General features: G+C 40.4%; 1 protein-coding gene across 2 annotated transcripts in view; it reads right to left on the minus strand.

Moving 5' to 3' along the window:
• Positions 1-16,470, minus strand: part of gtf3c3 (general transcription factor IIIC, polypeptide 3) — a 53,861-nt gene continuing 37,391 nt past the window's right edge. Inside the window, exons 13-18 of one of the 2 annotated variants that reach the window (XM_078404137.1) lie at positions 16,321-16,456; positions 14,550-14,775; positions 9,884-10,074; positions 6,887-7,011; positions 5,669-5,821; positions 1-2,145 (exon numbers count right to left, since the gene is read on the minus strand). In XM_078404137.1, the coding sequence (XP_078260263.1) occupies positions 2,023-2,145; positions 5,669-5,821; positions 6,887-7,011; positions 9,884-10,074; positions 14,550-14,775; positions 16,321-16,456 (954 nt within the window). In that variant the 3' untranslated portion in view covers positions 1-2,022. Of the gene's footprint in view, positions 2,146-3,078; positions 3,098-5,668; positions 5,822-6,886; positions 7,012-9,883; positions 10,075-14,549; positions 14,776-16,320; positions 16,457-16,470 lie in introns of those variants that run through there. The other variant, XM_078404138.1, reaches the window with a different exon arrangement.

Below are 16,470 nucleotides of genomic sequence, written 5' to 3' on the forward strand. Positions count from 1 at the left end.
CATGGTGTTTAATTATAATTCCAACCTAAAGTCACAAACTAGATGAGTCAATAACTTAGTTCCACGTTACCAAAAATATGTTTTTTTAATTATAATGTTGGCTATTGCCTTCCGTTTATTTGTTACACATCTTTTATAGGCCTAAATGTAGGAGTCCAAAGGCAGATTTTATACCATATTGTAACTAAAACAAGAACTATGACGTGTAATCTGAATTTGTTCTTCTAATTTTGCATTTGCCAATGCAGTATCTATGGAAACTGTATCTGCAAAATATTATTTCCAAATCAATAACTAAAGTTGCAGTTGTATTTCATCAGATTGTAAAGCAATGTAAGAGTTGTTTATTAATGATGTGCATTTGGATCTGGTTGCAGTTAAGGTTTTGCTTACATTTAAACACGCAAAATAATACTTTTCCCCATTAAGTGTTTCCTTTATCACCACACTCATTCTAGGTCAGATACCTAAAGTATAAAAATATTTACCTTAATAACCTGCTCCTGACACGTTCGGTTTGGGTTCCATTAACTAATAATTGAACCTAGAATTAAGGTTGAATCATATTTATTATAGTTGGAGTGAGGGAGAGTACTCTCAGTTGCTGAAATTCAATAAAATTGTTTATCTTCAGTGTGTTTCATGTACCCTGCAAAATCTATTTCAAAAATTACTTCCTAATTCTGTGAATACTAAAAGTGGTGGATTCTCATTTTATAGAAACATAGAAAATAGGTGCAGGAGTAGGCCATTCGGCCTTCGAACCAGCACCACCATTCAAAATTATCATGGCGGATCACCCAATATCAGTAGCCCGTTCCTGCTTTCTACCCATATCCCTTGATTCCATTAGCCCCAAGAGCTATATCTAACTCTCTCTTGAATACATCACATAACCAACACTTCCACAATATTGACAGCAGTGGTGCAGCTGGTGGAGCTGCTGCCTCACAACTCCAGTAACGCAAATATAATTCCAACCTCTGGTGCTCCCCATGTGGAGCCTGCACGCTCTCTCTGTGAACTCCTGGATTTCCTCTATTGGCTTTGGTTTCCTTCCAAATCCCAAAGTCATACAGGTTTGTAGGTTAATTGGCCACTATAAATTGCCCCTAGGGTGCAGACGAATGGTAGAATCTTGGAGGAAGTTGATGGGAATAGTGAGAAGAATATAATTGAGTTAAGGTAGGGTTAATGTGAGTGGATGCATAAAGATTGCCTCTAATTCAGTGGGCCAATGGACCTGCTTTTGTGCTGTATCTGTGACTCAATGACTCTCATATTGTATTGAGAATTTCATGGTGTCTTGTGATTTTAAGAAAGTATCTCTCTAATTAGTGAATATGAACACAAACTAAGCAGTCAATTAACCTGTAGGTTAATTGACTGGGTAATATGTAAAAATTGTCCCTAGTGTGTGTAGGATAGTGTTAATGTGCGGATATCGCTGGGCGGCGCGGACTTGTTGGGCCGAAGGGCCTGTTTCCACGCCGTATCTCTAAATCTAAATCTAAATCAAAGCAATGGGTGGTATTGCATCTACTGGTGCCCAGAAGTTGTTCAAGTTATCAACCGAGGATGGAACGGCAAAAAAAAATGACAAGAGGTAAATAAAACTATTCCCATTACCTTTCAGTGTATATTGTTATAATTCAGCTTTCGCTCAATATTATTAATGTTAAAGGTGATGCTTACAACTTGCATTATTTCAGCACAATGAAAGGTAATACAACACGATTTACTCGGGTGGTAAATGTCAGGTCTATCAACAGAAAATATATGCAGTATGCATGAATAATCACAGTTCTACGTTGGAATTTTTAGCAATTTAGGATGACATATCTTCTCCGTCTATGGTAAAACAAAACAGTAATCCCTAAGAAAATTCTCAGGAATGTTTTAATGGTACAAATGCTAATAAAATAACAAGAGCTGAAATCAATAAATTTACATACAGAAATGGTAGAGGTTAACTATTTTACTTTAAACAACTTAATTTATATTCCAACAGAGTCACAGTCTTTATAAAACACAATAAGTAAAAATAAGTTTTCGTGCCATATCAACATTCCCACTGTTCTGATAAATTAATGATAAGTTGTAAGCAATGTCTCGTCTGAGATCCACTTGGTCATCCTCTATTCCCTGCAATAAAAAGATAATCTTTAAATTAAATCAAATCTCCTTAAAATTCCTTTGGCCATTTTGCAACAAATTATGAAACATACTGTTGGAATATTGCATATAGTTTTCAAAATGGTTGAAATATTGTTGGGAAAATGTTTCATAAACGTATAAGATTATTAAGGGGTTGGACACGTTTGAGGCAAGAAACATGTTCCCAATGTTGGGGGAGTCCAGAACAAGGGGCCACAGTTTAAGAATAAGGGGTAGGCCATTTAGAACGGAGATGAGGAAAAACTTTTTCAGTCAGAGAGTTGTGAATCTGTGGAATTCTCTGCTTCAGAAGGCAGTGGAGGCCAATTCTCTGAATGCATTCAAGAGAGAGCTGGATAGAGCTCTTAAGGATAGCGGAGTCAGGGGGTATGGGGAGAAGGCAGGAACGGGGTACCGATTGAGAATGATCAGCCATGATCACATTGAATGGCGGTGCTGGCTCGAAGGGCCGAATGGCCTACTCCTGCACCTATTGTCTATTGTCTAATTGCATCCTACAGTGGCTCAAACGTGAAATGGCTTGGTTTCGGACAGAATTCAATATGTCCTCAGTTGCTACTCTATGACTCCTCCCAGTGGTTGATTTAACAATGTTAAGTTAGCGTGGCTACATCTACTCTAATCTAAATGCAGATTTTAATGTTTTATTTTCTTTTTATGATGATCAATCCTATTTGACAGTATCATCCCTTTTCTTTATTTGCTTTCCTTAATGATTGTTGGTGGTGCTTGATTTTTTAAACGACAATAAAATAACATTCAAACCTCAGCAATGAATCAAATGATGAAATTACCAAGACTTGGTCTGAACTCTGATGAATGGGGTAAAATCTATCATTCAAATACCTCAGTTGAATGCTGCTGTTGCTGGGTAATTTTGCCTTTGATCGGTGTAATTTAAGATGACTTCAAGTCATGGCTGTTAAGATTCCAATGAATACATTTTTTAATAATCTATTTCAATTAACTTGGACGTATATAGAATACATGCCCCAATCAGCATCAATGGTGCCGAATAGTTGGTGTAAATATTACCAACAATCTCTCCTGGGTCAACAGGGCAGGAAGCAACAGGGCAGGAAGGCACAGGAGAGTGACATTTGGTATGACTCTTACAAGCTTCTACAGATGCATCATAGAAATCATATTGTATAAGCATGTTGCATCACAGTTTAGTTTGGGAACCGCTCTGCCCAAGACCACAAGAAATTGCAGTTGTGGGTGTAGCCCAGACCATCAAATAGACCTGACTCCCGACCATTGACTCTATCTACACTTCACTCGGAAAGCGGCAAACATAATCAGAGACTTGTCCCTCCTCAGTCATTCCTTCTTCTCTTCGCTCCCTCAGGCAGAAAATACAGAAACTTGAATGTGCACACCACCGGACTCAGGAACAACTCTGTTAACAAATTTCTGAACGGTCTTTCCATCAGCTAGGTACTGCCTGATTCACCTCTACCCCATTGCAAACATTAGACTTTGTCCGTGGAATTATATCCGCACTCTGTATCTTCCCTTTTGCTCTATCAATTGTACTTGAGTTTGGCTATATTGTATTTATGTACAGTATTATCTGATTTGATAGCATGTAAAAAAAAGCTTTTCACTGTATAATAATAAGCAAGACAAGAATAAACCTAAACCTAAAATTCTGACCTGCTGTGGCCAATATCTCTGCCTCAGTAGCACCAATGTTTCCTGTAGCTTATTTTCAAGGCACAATAGAAAGATATTTGGACTAAAAGGGAAAACAAGCTTAATGGGTTGGGCATGAAGGGCCAAGGATCAAATCTGGATTGGTCTTACTAAATGGAGGAGCATGTTTAAGGGAATAAAGAGGCGCAGTGGTAGAGTTGCTGCCTTACAGCGCTTGCAGTGCCCGAGACCTGGGTTCGATCCCAACCACAGGTGCTGTCTGTACGGAGTTTGTACGTTCTCCCCGTGACCACGTGGATTTTCTCCGAGATATTCAGTTTCCTCCCACACTCCAGAAACATACTGGTTTGTAGGTTAATTGGCTTGGTAGAAGTGTAAATTGTCCCTAGTGTGTGTAGGATAGTGTTAATGTGTGGGGATTGCTGGTCGGTGCGGACTCGGTGGGCCGAAGGGCCTGTTCCCACTCTGTATCTGTAAACTAAGCTAAACAGTGGGAATATCATCTGAGAACATCATCTGAGAAGTGCAGCTTGAGAATAAAGTTGAGGCGATGTTGTTACAAAAAAGGAGGTGCACTAGGTTGAATAATTCCCATCAGGTCTGTGTACGACGTCCATTCCATTGGGAAGTTGGTTGGAGATGAGATGCAGCACTTTAGCAAGAATCCTTGAGCAAAGATTTGGAGTGATGGCAATTTTGCTTGACACCAGTCCAAAATGAGTCTATTGGTCAAAATCAGAGTTGTTGCACTTACATCCCTAAATGGATGTAAGATGGAGACCAATTTCTGAGGGTAGCCAAGTTTGAGAAAGGTACTCCACAATCCCTCTCATTTCATGGACATGAGGTCAAAAAGGGCATGCAATAGTTAATATTGCTCTTACCACTGAGCAAGGAAGTTCATTGCACCCTGGTGCATATGACAATAAACTAATCTAATTGCCTAACCCAGCATTCTGTTTGAATGAACTGATGCATGGTGGAGATCAGTCCGTTTTAGGTGGAAGGAATTCACAATGTGATTGAAGAATCAACTCTTAAGCCACTGCGAGAAGGTGGTTGAGGTGGATCCTGACAGGTTTTCCTTTATTAAAAGCAGTTTATGTTTGTATACTTTAAGTACTGAAACTTTAAATATAATTATTTAAAGTTTAAATATAGCAAAATATTTCTTTAAAAAAATGATATTATGAAAAAGTAGTTTAAAAATAAAATGTGGCTCCACCCTGGAGAACAACAAATATCACTCAAATAATGATTCCACAAGTGTCAACTCTCAGTATTTTCCAAAGAGACCAAAGAGTCAAATGTTCACAGTGCCGAGCCCATATCTATGCCTATCACATTTACATTTGCCTTCTGTCGACCAGTCGTTAGATACCTATTAGGATATTGCAGGATTATGTCAGTAGGTATAGTGCCCAAGGCTGTGAAGATGACATTGCTGCCCAGCTGAGTTTTGCTAACTTGGCTCACACCAGATCATGCCTGTTCCTATGCTAAAGCCGGTACACATTGTCTTCATCTTCGGGGCTACGTGGAAACTCCAAAACCTTTCTTTAAAAATACCAACTGACTGCTGAAATTAAAGCTACAAACACTGGAATAAATTAAGAAGAAAAGGCTATGCAGCATTCAATTCAACACAACCCATAACTGCACTGGACAGCAAGTGACACTGTAAGTCAACAACTTGAAAATAGGTGGACCTTATTCCTGAAATCAAGATGAACCAATGACCTTCTTTATCTGTAACCGTGATTTCTCCCCCGAGGATATTGCTGTGCGAAATGAGGAAAAAATCAACAGATTAAAATTTCATTGTACCTACTTTTAACTTAAGAGGAGGGAGTTTCAGTGCCTTTTCATAATAATGAATTGCAAAATGCACGAGTCCCAGTTGATGTAATGCACGTCCTATGTTATAGTAGACTTCTTGACAAGGTCCTCGAAGTTCCAAGTATCGTGTTAGAAAGGAGAATCCCTAGAAAAGACATACAGATTCAATTTAAAAACTCCAATCGTGGCACCTACAAAGGTGCTTACAATCGTGTGCTTGTAAAACTATCCTGCTTCAAGGGTTCCTTCACATTTGGTAACTAACACCTCAAATTAAAGACTTGTCTTCAATCATTCATGGCCCATCCAATTCTAAACCTAGCCTTGCATTCTCTATTATTTTGTAACCCTTAATTCTGGTCTTCTGTGTACCCTGCCTCATCCACTTTGCCAATCCACAGAGAGAATTGTTTTCCCCTCCTTTGACCATGTTTGCTAGGAACCTCTCCCCATGTTGGCAGCTTCAGCATAATTAAAGACGTTTGCATATAAAAGCAGGCGTTAGGCTGCTGGCTACCTGTGAACCCCTACCCCCCCCCCCCCCCACCCCCCAAAGGCCGGTCTCTCCCAAGCCCTCCTCTTTTAGCAGGCTCAATGTTCTGTGAACATCTTGCTTGCTTTCTCTTTGTGAACTTTATTAGAGTATTGAAAACATTGCTTTTGCTTGGCATTGATATCCACAAAATGCTGGAGTAACTCAGCAGGTCAGGCAGCATCTCAGGAGAGAAGGAATGGATGACGTTTCGGGTCGAGGCCCTTCTTCAGACTGAGCCTTCTTCAGATCAGTCTGAAGAAGGGTCTCGACCCGAAACGTCACCCATTCCTTCTCTCCTGAGATGCTGCCTGACCTGCTGAGTTACTCCAGCATTTTGTGAATAAACACCTTCGATTTGTACCAGCATCTGCAGTTATTTTCTTATACTACTTGGCATTGGTATAATCATTGCTCATATGAAACATATTGCTCTGCAAAATATTATCAAAAATGACCTTTCCACTACATTTTAAATCTCCTGCAGTCCTTGAACAGATTTTTTTACCAAACATTATCCAATTTGGGTAAAAGTGTTCTCAGAAACTATAACAACAAAAGATTGAATTTCATTGCATTATACAAGTCCTGTTTATAAAATGTTGTATCAATATAGTTCAATATAGTTCAATTCACCCATGAAAAACTTGAAACTTGCATTTAATAAATTTCACAAACCTGCACCAAAAGTGGATGTCGTTTTAAAACAAACTTTTGTGATGCCATGTGGATAAATGTAAGACCCACACAGAGAGTATATAAGGGTTCATTGGGGTGATTCCTAAATGCTTGAACATATTGACCTGCAATTTAAAATTAAGAAACAAGATTTAGTTAAATAATTCAGACAATCATACAAATTTTGTGACACAGAAGACCATTCAACTCGTTGTCTCATGGTGGTGGAAAAAGCTACCCAATCTGATCTTTAGTTTAGTTTAGAGATACAGCGCGGAAACAGGCCCTTTCGGCCCAACGGGTCTGCGCTGCCCAGCGACCCCCCACACATTAACACTATCCTACACACACGAGGGACAATTTTTACATTCACCAAACCAATTAACCTACAAACCTGTACGTCTTTGGAGTCTGGGAGGAAACCGAAGATCTCGGAGAAAACCCACACAGGTCACGGGGAGAATGTGCAAACTCCGTACAGACAGCACCCGTAGTCGGGATCGAACCGGGGTCTCTGGCGCTGCATTCGCTGCAAGGCAGCAACTCTACCGCTGCGCCACCGTGCTGCCCTTACCATCTCACCTTCCAGTCCTCGATTCACACACTTGCAATTTAGAGTCCTTCAAGTACACCTTCAAGTATATTTTCAAAATGCGATAAAGATCTATGCTTTAACACTCTTTTGGGCAGTGTGTTTCAGATCATAACTTCCTCTGATTTTTAAAAAATTGGTCATCTCCTGTCTGCTCCATCCAACCATTTTAAAAATCTATGCCTCCTGATTTTGATACCTTTGCCAAATGAAAAAGAGTAATTGTCCAATAATCTGCTACCCGTAAACCATGATGCTACCAAACTCGCCAGTGTTCCAGATTATTTGCTGTTATCACTATTAATACTTCGAAAATTATTTTAATTTAATTTTTTTTAGATGTTACACTGATAACTAGTAACGGCAGCACAGTGGTACAGCTGGTCGAGCTGCTGCCTCATACGACAGAGACCCGGGTTTGATCCTGATCTCAGGTGCTGCTTGCTTGGAGTTTGCACATTCTCCCTGCGACTGCAGGGGTTGCCTCTGCCTGCTCCAGTTTGGTTCCATATCCCAAAGATGTGTGGGTTTGTAGGTTAAATGGCCTCTAAGTGAGTGGATGAGAAATGGAATAACATAGAACTAATGTCAGCAGGTGATCGATGGACAGCCTGGACTCAGTCTGACCATCCGAAGGGAACACGAACAGGGAATGTGTGAAAATGCCCTGACGAATTTAAAACAAGCGTAGGAAACAGAACCTGGTCAGTTTAAAGACAACATGGGAACATGCTCCAATGCTTAAAGAAAGCATGGAATGCAATATCCCAGTGAGTATAATTGGAAAAGAGGCGCTGATAAATTTAAAGCGAGTTTGGGAAAGAGGGGCCAGTGAGTTTAAATGGGTAATGTAAAATAGTGCCTGAGAAATTTAAATTCAACAAGAGAAACATGGGTTTAGAGGGAGTGAGAGAAATCGGAGTTGATTAGTCCAAAAGGAACGTGGGGAAACACAAGGAAGTGTAGGAATCGGTACCTTGTGATGTGAATCATCCAGATTTATGGACAACGGGACAGCAAATTGTTGGAGTTTAACTGCTGTTGCTTCCTACTTATCAAAATCCAACCCAAAATGTCATCTGTATTTTCCGGAGATAATGCCTGACCTGCTTAGTTACTCTGGCACATTGTGTCTTTTTTTAATAACTCAATATTTTATCAGACAGGATAGAAGTTGAGAAGTCATGTTGCAGTTGTATAAGACGTTGGTGAGGCCACATTTAGAGCATTGTGTTCAGTTCTGGGCACCATGTTATAGGAAAGATATTGTCAAGCTGGAAAGGGTATAGAGAGGATTTCCAAGGATATTGCCAGGACTAGAGGGTTTGAGCTACAGGCAGAGCTTGAGTAGGCTGGGACTCTATTCCTTGGAGCGCAGGAGGATGAGGAGTGATCTTATAGAGGTGTATAAGATCATGAATGGAATAGATTGGGTAGATGCACATGGTCTCTTGCCTGGAGTATTGAGGACCAGAGAACATAGGTTTAAGGTGAAGGGGAAAAGATGTAACAGGAATCTGAGGGGTAACTTCTTCACACAAAGGGTGGTGGATATATGGAGCAAGCTGCCAGAGGAGGTAGTTGAGACGGGGACTATCCCAACATTTAAGAAGCAGTTAGATAGGCACATGGATAGGACAGGTTTGGAGGGATATGGACCAAATGCTGGCAGGTGGGACTAGTGTAGCTGGGACATGTTGGCCAGTATGGTCGTTGGGCCGAAGGCCCTGTTTCCACACTGTATCACTCTATGACCCTAAACTCCTTGCAAAGTTTTAGCTTTTCTTTTTAAAAAATTGTGAATACGACACAGATACCAATTTTAATACTTAATTTTTGGGGTGTTGTTTGGTGTGGCTATTCAGGCCCAAGACAAGTGTAGACGACAATGAAATGGTGAGAAAAGTCAGTAAATCTGACTTGTGTATAAACATAATCAGTCCCCATTTGAGACTCGTATATGTTGATCAACCATGTAACACAAGCCCATCTTTCGTAAACTCTCTTTAAATTTATCAGTGCCTTTTTTCCAATTATACTCACTGGGATATTGCTTCCCATGCTTTCTTTAAACGATGGAGCCCTGTTCCCATGCTGTCTTTACTCTGTTTTTTTAAAAACTCTGAAGTACTTTGTTTTCAGTTTAGTCGTTTCTTTTTAGCAGCAGTGTAGACCCTTAATGTACGAAACCAACGTGTTAAATTCCTGTCCCTCACAATGTTTACATGGTCAGAAACAGGAAAAGGAAATGTTGGAAAAACAGGCCAGGCAGTAAAATGTGGAAAATAAATAGTTCATGTTTCAGGTAAAAGATTCTTCATCAAAACTGGGAAAGAGAGCAGTTTATTTTGTTACCGACAAATAACACGAGTATAACATGTTAAAGAAGGATCACTCATCTTTACCTAAAGCATGCTTGAAGCTTCCAGCCACAAAAGCATTATGTCCATTGAGCACACAGAGGGCATGATTTTCTGGGTGTTTCAGCATCAAGCGCAGACAAAACCGATGGTGCCTCAGGTCTTGTGAATGCATGGTAACTTGGTTAAAGATGTTCCACAGCTGAGGTCTATTCACATTTTCCATCACCATGACCCTGAAAGTTTGTGGACAAAAATCATGACAATTCTTCTGTGAAGTCCAACCAATAATATTTTCTTTGTAAAGAGAATATTTTCTGAAGTTTACATTTTTTCAAACTATCCAATGCTTTAATTCATTGGTGGTGCAGCGGTACAGTTACTGCCTTACAGCGCCTACAGTGCCAGAGACCCGGGTTCGATCCTAGCAATGGGTGCTTGTCTATACGGAGTTTTACGTTCCCCTCATGATCTGTGCGGGTTTTCTCCAAGATCTTCGGTTTCTTCCCACACCCCAAAGACGAACTGGTTTGTAGGCTAATTGGTTTGGTATAAATGTAAAAATTGTCCCCAGTGTGTGTTAATGTGCGGGAATCACTGGTCGGTGCGGACTAGGTGGGCGCTCTGTATCTCTAAACTAAACTGAATTAAATCATCAATTTTGCTGCAAAGAGAGCTGGAAACATGAAACATTAATTAAGGCAATTATTCACAAAATGCTGGAGTAACTCAGCAGGTCAGGCAGCATCTCGGGAGAGAAGGAATTGGTGATGTTTCGGGTCAAGACCCTTCTTCAGACTGATGTCAGGGGGGCGGGACAAAGGAAGGATATAGGTGGAGACAGGAAGACCGAGGGAGAACTGGGAAGGGGAGGGGAAGAGAAGGACAGAGGAACTATCTAATGTTGGGGAAGTCAATGTTCATACCGCTGGGCTGCAAGCTGCCCAAGCGAAATATGAGGTGCTGTTCCTCCATTTTCCAGTGGGCCTCACTATGGCACTGGAGGAGGCCCATGACAGAAAGGTCATACTGGGAGTGGGAGGGGGAGTTGAAGTGCTCAGCCACCGGGAGATCAGGTTGGTTAAGGCGGACTGAGCGAAGATGTTGATTTAAGGCAAATTAATTAACTTAATTAAGGCAAAGTACACACTCAAACAGAATGATACTAATGGAGACTGTTACAAAGATTTCAAATTTCAATTACAATAGATTCCGACTATCTGCCCCATCTAGACCTCTTGTAATTTTATACACCTCTGTCAGGTCAACCCTCAACCTCCTATGCTCCGTGAAAAACAAGCCTCACCTATCCACAATCTCCCCTTAACTAAAGTCCTCCAAATTTCAAGTTTGGTTCTTAAAAAGTCATCAAATATTCATCCCTGTTTACAAACAGCACTATCAGAAGAGTTAATGTTTCTTACAAACTGTTCCACTGCTGCCTTTAAAAGTCAACATGCTCCAAAGAAAAAATCAATCAGAATTTGGCCAAATGTCAACAGGCACTCGAGTTTGTTAAACATTTGAACAAAAGTATGAATTCAGTGAGGACATTGTGCAGGTTAGAGATCACTCCTGACTTTCACTATGTTTACATTCCAGTTTAGACCAAAGTCAGATTGAAAACCACATTTTAAACAAAATAACCAACAATCATCAAGCTTGTACCATATGAAACAATGATTATTTCAGATTATTCTCTTTGTCATCGAATCATACAGCACGGAATCAAATCTTCAGCCCAGGCTGTCCACGGTGACCCTCTTCACCAGTCCCAGCAGCCCACGTTTGGCCCATATCCCTATAAACCATTCCTATCCATGTACCTGTCCAAATGTCTTTTAAATGTTGTTATAGTTTCTGCCTCAACTACTTCCTCGGACAGCTCATTCCATACAACTACCACCCTCTGTATGAAAATGCTGCCCCTCAGATTCCAATTAAATCTTTCACCTCTCACCTTAAACCCAAGTCCTCCTGTTCTTGATTACCCTACTCTGGGTAAAAGACTGTGCATCTGTCGAGTTCGCGTTCCCGGTCAGTTGGTTGATAATAATCAGAGTCGGCACAGACCTCACTTATCCGTAGTTTATTAGAGATCTCATGGACAGGTTTCTAAAAGCGCACACAGAGTCGTGGACAGAGTCGTGGACTCCGGGGCCAGTGGAAACGTGTCACACCAGCCCCTAGAATTAAGCCCACTTTATTCCCAAAATTTACAGTTATTACAACCAATCAATAATAGCATGTTAGGGCCTTATAAGGGAAAACTGACTTGTGTTTTTCTCCTCTGAAGACGAGCTGGAACATTCTGCGGTTTGGGCTACTGATCACTACTAGCTTTAGCAAGTTCAGCATTTTTGTGATTACGTAGCCTCAAGCAGGTGAGAGATTGAGAGATTGAGAGAGAGAGAGAGAGAGAGAGAAAGAGAGCCTCAAGCATGTGATTTAACCTAGCACACAATGTTGCAAAGCCCATGCAAAGTCCAGTGGCCCAAGCAAACAAATAAGATGGATCTGGCTCTGCGTTCCTCATCTCCACACATCTACCCTACCTATTCCCCCTCATGATCCTCATACACCTCTATAAGATCACCTTGCATCCTCCTACACTCCAATGAATACAGCCATACCCTGCCCAACCTCTCCCTGTAGCTCAGGGCCTCCAGTCTTAGCAACACCCACGGTGGAACAAGCACAAGTGTTTGTTTGGGTATTTTACAACACAACGATATAAACATTGAATTCTCCAATTTTAGGTAACATAAGCCCCCCTCCCTCTCCCCTTTTATCCACACCACCCCCTTTTAACCCCCCCTTCCTTGTGCCCCACCTGGAGTGCAAACCAGTTTCCCCTCATTATTATTTCTCGGTCTATCGTCATCACTGAGATTAAACTGAGTCGTCTGAAGTTAGTGGGTTTAATTACACTGCTCCAATTTTTGAACGGGGGTGTTACATATTTTTCCTGTCCTCAGCAGGTTTGAAAGACTGTAGCCTGGGGTCTCTGCAACTTGGGCTTACGTCTAAGCTGAACAAAGTGATTTATTCACTTTATGTGCAGCTACCCTGCAGATATCCAGATGATAGCAGATAAGCTAGTTTCAAATAACATGTAAGAACTTGTAAAAATCCCAATCACAAGGGACATGGTGTTACAAACACTCATGGGACCAAAGGCAATCAGGTCACCAGGACCTAATGGCCTGTACCCAAGGGTTTGAAAGGAAGTGATATCAGAGGCAAGGACTGTATTCATTGGACCCATTGGTTCAAGTTTTTCAAATCTCTGAATTCTGGGAGAGTACCATTTACTCTCCAAAACAGTGAATGTTCTCCCTTCTTCACGAAGGGAGGAAGACACAAGGCAAAATTCATTGGCCAGTTGATTTTAAATGTACTGTTGGCAAAATGGAGGAGTCAATAATCTAAGAAGAAATAGATAATCATTTAACAACAGGTGTCAGGGGTTATGGGGAGAAGGCAGGAGAATGGAATTAGGAGGGAGAGATAGATCAGCTATGATTGAATGGCGGAGTAGACTTGATGGGCTGAATGACTTAATTCTGCTCCTAGCACTCATGACTTTTGACTCATGAACACAGGCTAACTTGGATTCATGAAAGTTAAATCATGTTTGGCAAATGTATTTAGAGTCATACAACATGGAAACAGACCCTTCAGCCCCACATGCCCATGCCGACCAAGCTGCCCCATCTACACTAGTCCCACCTGCCCACGTTTGGTCCACATCCCTCTAAACCATTCCTATCCATGTACTTGTCCTAAAGTCTTTTAAATGTTATTATGGCTTCTGCCTCAACTACCTCCTCCGGCAGATCATTCCATATACCCACCACCTTATGTGAAAAGGTTGCCCCTCAAATTCCTATTAAATATTTTCATTCTCATGTTAAGCCTATTCTGGACTTTATCTTGGACTAAAGTTTCTACCTTTTATACTGTATCTGTACACTGTGGACGGCCTGATTTTAATCATGTGTAGTCTTCGCTGACTGGATCGCACATAACAAAAGCATTTCACCATTATGCTCTAATCTTGGTAGATGCTGCACTGCCCACAGACTTCCCCATCAGAACTCAAACCTGAATATTGGTTAGAAAGCAAGATGCCCCCAGAGTTCTCCTGAACTACCTGCCTGCTCGGTTTTTGGCTGCCTAGCAGCCACCGATTTCCTCTCTGCCTGCACTCTATACAGATGCAAGGAGATGATCTTCTGAAACGCACTCTACCCAAAACCCAAAGAAAGCAGTTAGTTCACCCTCATCCTCCAGAAGTTTCTACAGTCACTCTGTGACATCTTTAATACTTCCACCAGGGAGACAACATTTGACCAAATAACATCCTTTAATGTCCAATAAGAATGAATTAAGACATTATTTCATTAAAGTTTACGAGTGCAAATTAGTTTGCTTTATTTCTTTCACAACAAAGCAACTGCAGTTCAAAAATACTTATTTGGCTACTCAGCATTCTGAAATACCCTGACCATGACAGATTTTATTTACATAATGGTCTATGTTTTCTTTCTATCTGACAGTTACAATATTTCCTTGCACCATTGCCTCCAAAATACAATGATTATTTAGCTATTCACAATGATGAACGATTTTCAATGTAAATAGTATGCTTTTCCCTACATTAAAATTAATTCGTTTTTGTCATCAAAACTGGGTGACTCTGCAGTACCTGATATAATTGTAGGCTTTCCTGAAGTTGTTGTCCAGAACAGCAGCTGACAGGCCAAAGTATTCCAACTCTTTCCGTTTCTGCCTGTCGTCATAAAATGAGTAATATTCCAAGGACGAATCAACTAAGAGTTCGGCTTCATTGAAACGTATCAGGTCACACAAGGTGTAAATTGCCTTTAACAATAAATTCCACCAGTCATCTTTATTCAGAACACTAGTTTTCCCTGTTTTGAAAAGGATAGAAAAGTGTGTAAGTCGCCATTTTTAGAAACTGAGAAAAAAGATGCCTAACAGATCACAATACACAAAATTAAATGATGGAGCCACAAAAGCAAGTTGTGTAGGAAAATAACTGCAGATGCTGGTACAAATCGAAGGTATTTATTCACAAAAAGCTGGAGTAACTCAGCGGGTCACGCAGCATCTCAGGAGAGAAGGAATAGGTAACGTTTTGGGTCGAGACCCTTCTTCTGAAGCAGGGTCTCGACCTGAAACGTCACCTATTCCTTCTCTCCTGAGATGCTGCCTGACCCGCTGAGTTACTCCAGCTTTTTGTGATACCTTCGAGTCACAAAAGCAAAGTACACAATACCCATTGCACTTCAGGGAGAAAGAAAGTGGATGATTACTGTTGATGGCACGCATTCAATTTGGTGCAGAATTGGCTTGATCTTTTATATAGAATATGAGAGGATCGCAATTATTCCACAATATACCAATCTCTGGTTCAATGTCAGGTTTCACCAGTTCGAGGTGTACTTCTGGGAGCGATATCAAACTTCAAGGGAGTCCAGTGCATATATCGGAATGATGCCTAGACTACAACTATAATAGTATTACCTAAATTTTAGAAAGTTAGATAGGTGATTAGATTAACATTTTCAAAATATTACGGGAAGCTGACAGAATACCTTTAAATAATTCATTCTGCACCTTAGAACATAGTGCAATGGGAATGAAGTTGACAAACACTTCCATGCAACATTCTACACAAAAAGATTATAGGTACGAAACACTCTGCAAACATGGTTAGCAAGTCTAAACCTGAAAACGAATGACTTGATAACGAGATATCACAGGATACAGAGCAAAGGGAGTAACTGGGATCACCGTTCAGTCATGATCTCATTCTATCTTCAGTGCTAAACTCTTACGTTACCTGTGGCCGTTGCAATTTTCATGGTGTTGAAAAAAATAAAGAATGCTTTTGGTATAAAGTGCCACCTGAATAAACTGAATGTATTGAATAATACCTTTGAATACCTTTAAAGCATTTTTTAACTTTAACCATGAAAACCTGTGCTAAGTAATGTTAGATGAATAATATGAATGAGTGACTTCAAACGAAGGATTCTGTGAGATGGAGCAGGACAACAGCAGACATAAACAATGAATTAGTTATTTGCGCTGCATATTTTTTTGCATGTGCCTGTATATGTAGGATTCTGCAACAGCATCTAATTTACACCTTTTAAATGAGTCAAGTTGAGATGCTGTTGAAGTCTATAGAATACAGCATCGTAATGAAATTTCTATCCATCAACTCAGGTGACATAATCATATGAAACTCTGAATGTTAGGTTAAAAGTTATAGAAATTTCATGTAAAGTATTGCAGAGGATTTAAATTCTGTCTTGCTCATTTTGTAAGAATGACCAAGGAACGCATACAACTAATTATGTCAGTTTAATGCTCAAACCTATAGATTGACACCAGACTCATTTATCGGCAATGAGTTGAAACTTCATGGTTACAAGTGTGTTCCTTACCTTTCACATCCAAATATGCAGCTTCCTGATCATCAATGTCACTGACTTTATCTCTTGAGTCCTTGACAAGATACAAATGTTTTCCCCCATTTTTGGACCTTGAAACCAATGAAACTTGAGCCCTGCTCATTGCAACCTATAAATAAATTC

The sequence above is a fragment of the Rhinoraja longicauda genome, chromosome 8, assembly GCF_053455715.1.
Source record: "Rhinoraja longicauda isolate Sanriku21f chromosome 8, sRhiLon1.1, whole genome shotgun sequence".
Classification (NCBI taxonomy): Eukaryota; Metazoa; Chordata; class Chondrichthyes; order Rajiformes; family Arhynchobatidae; genus Rhinoraja; species Rhinoraja longicauda.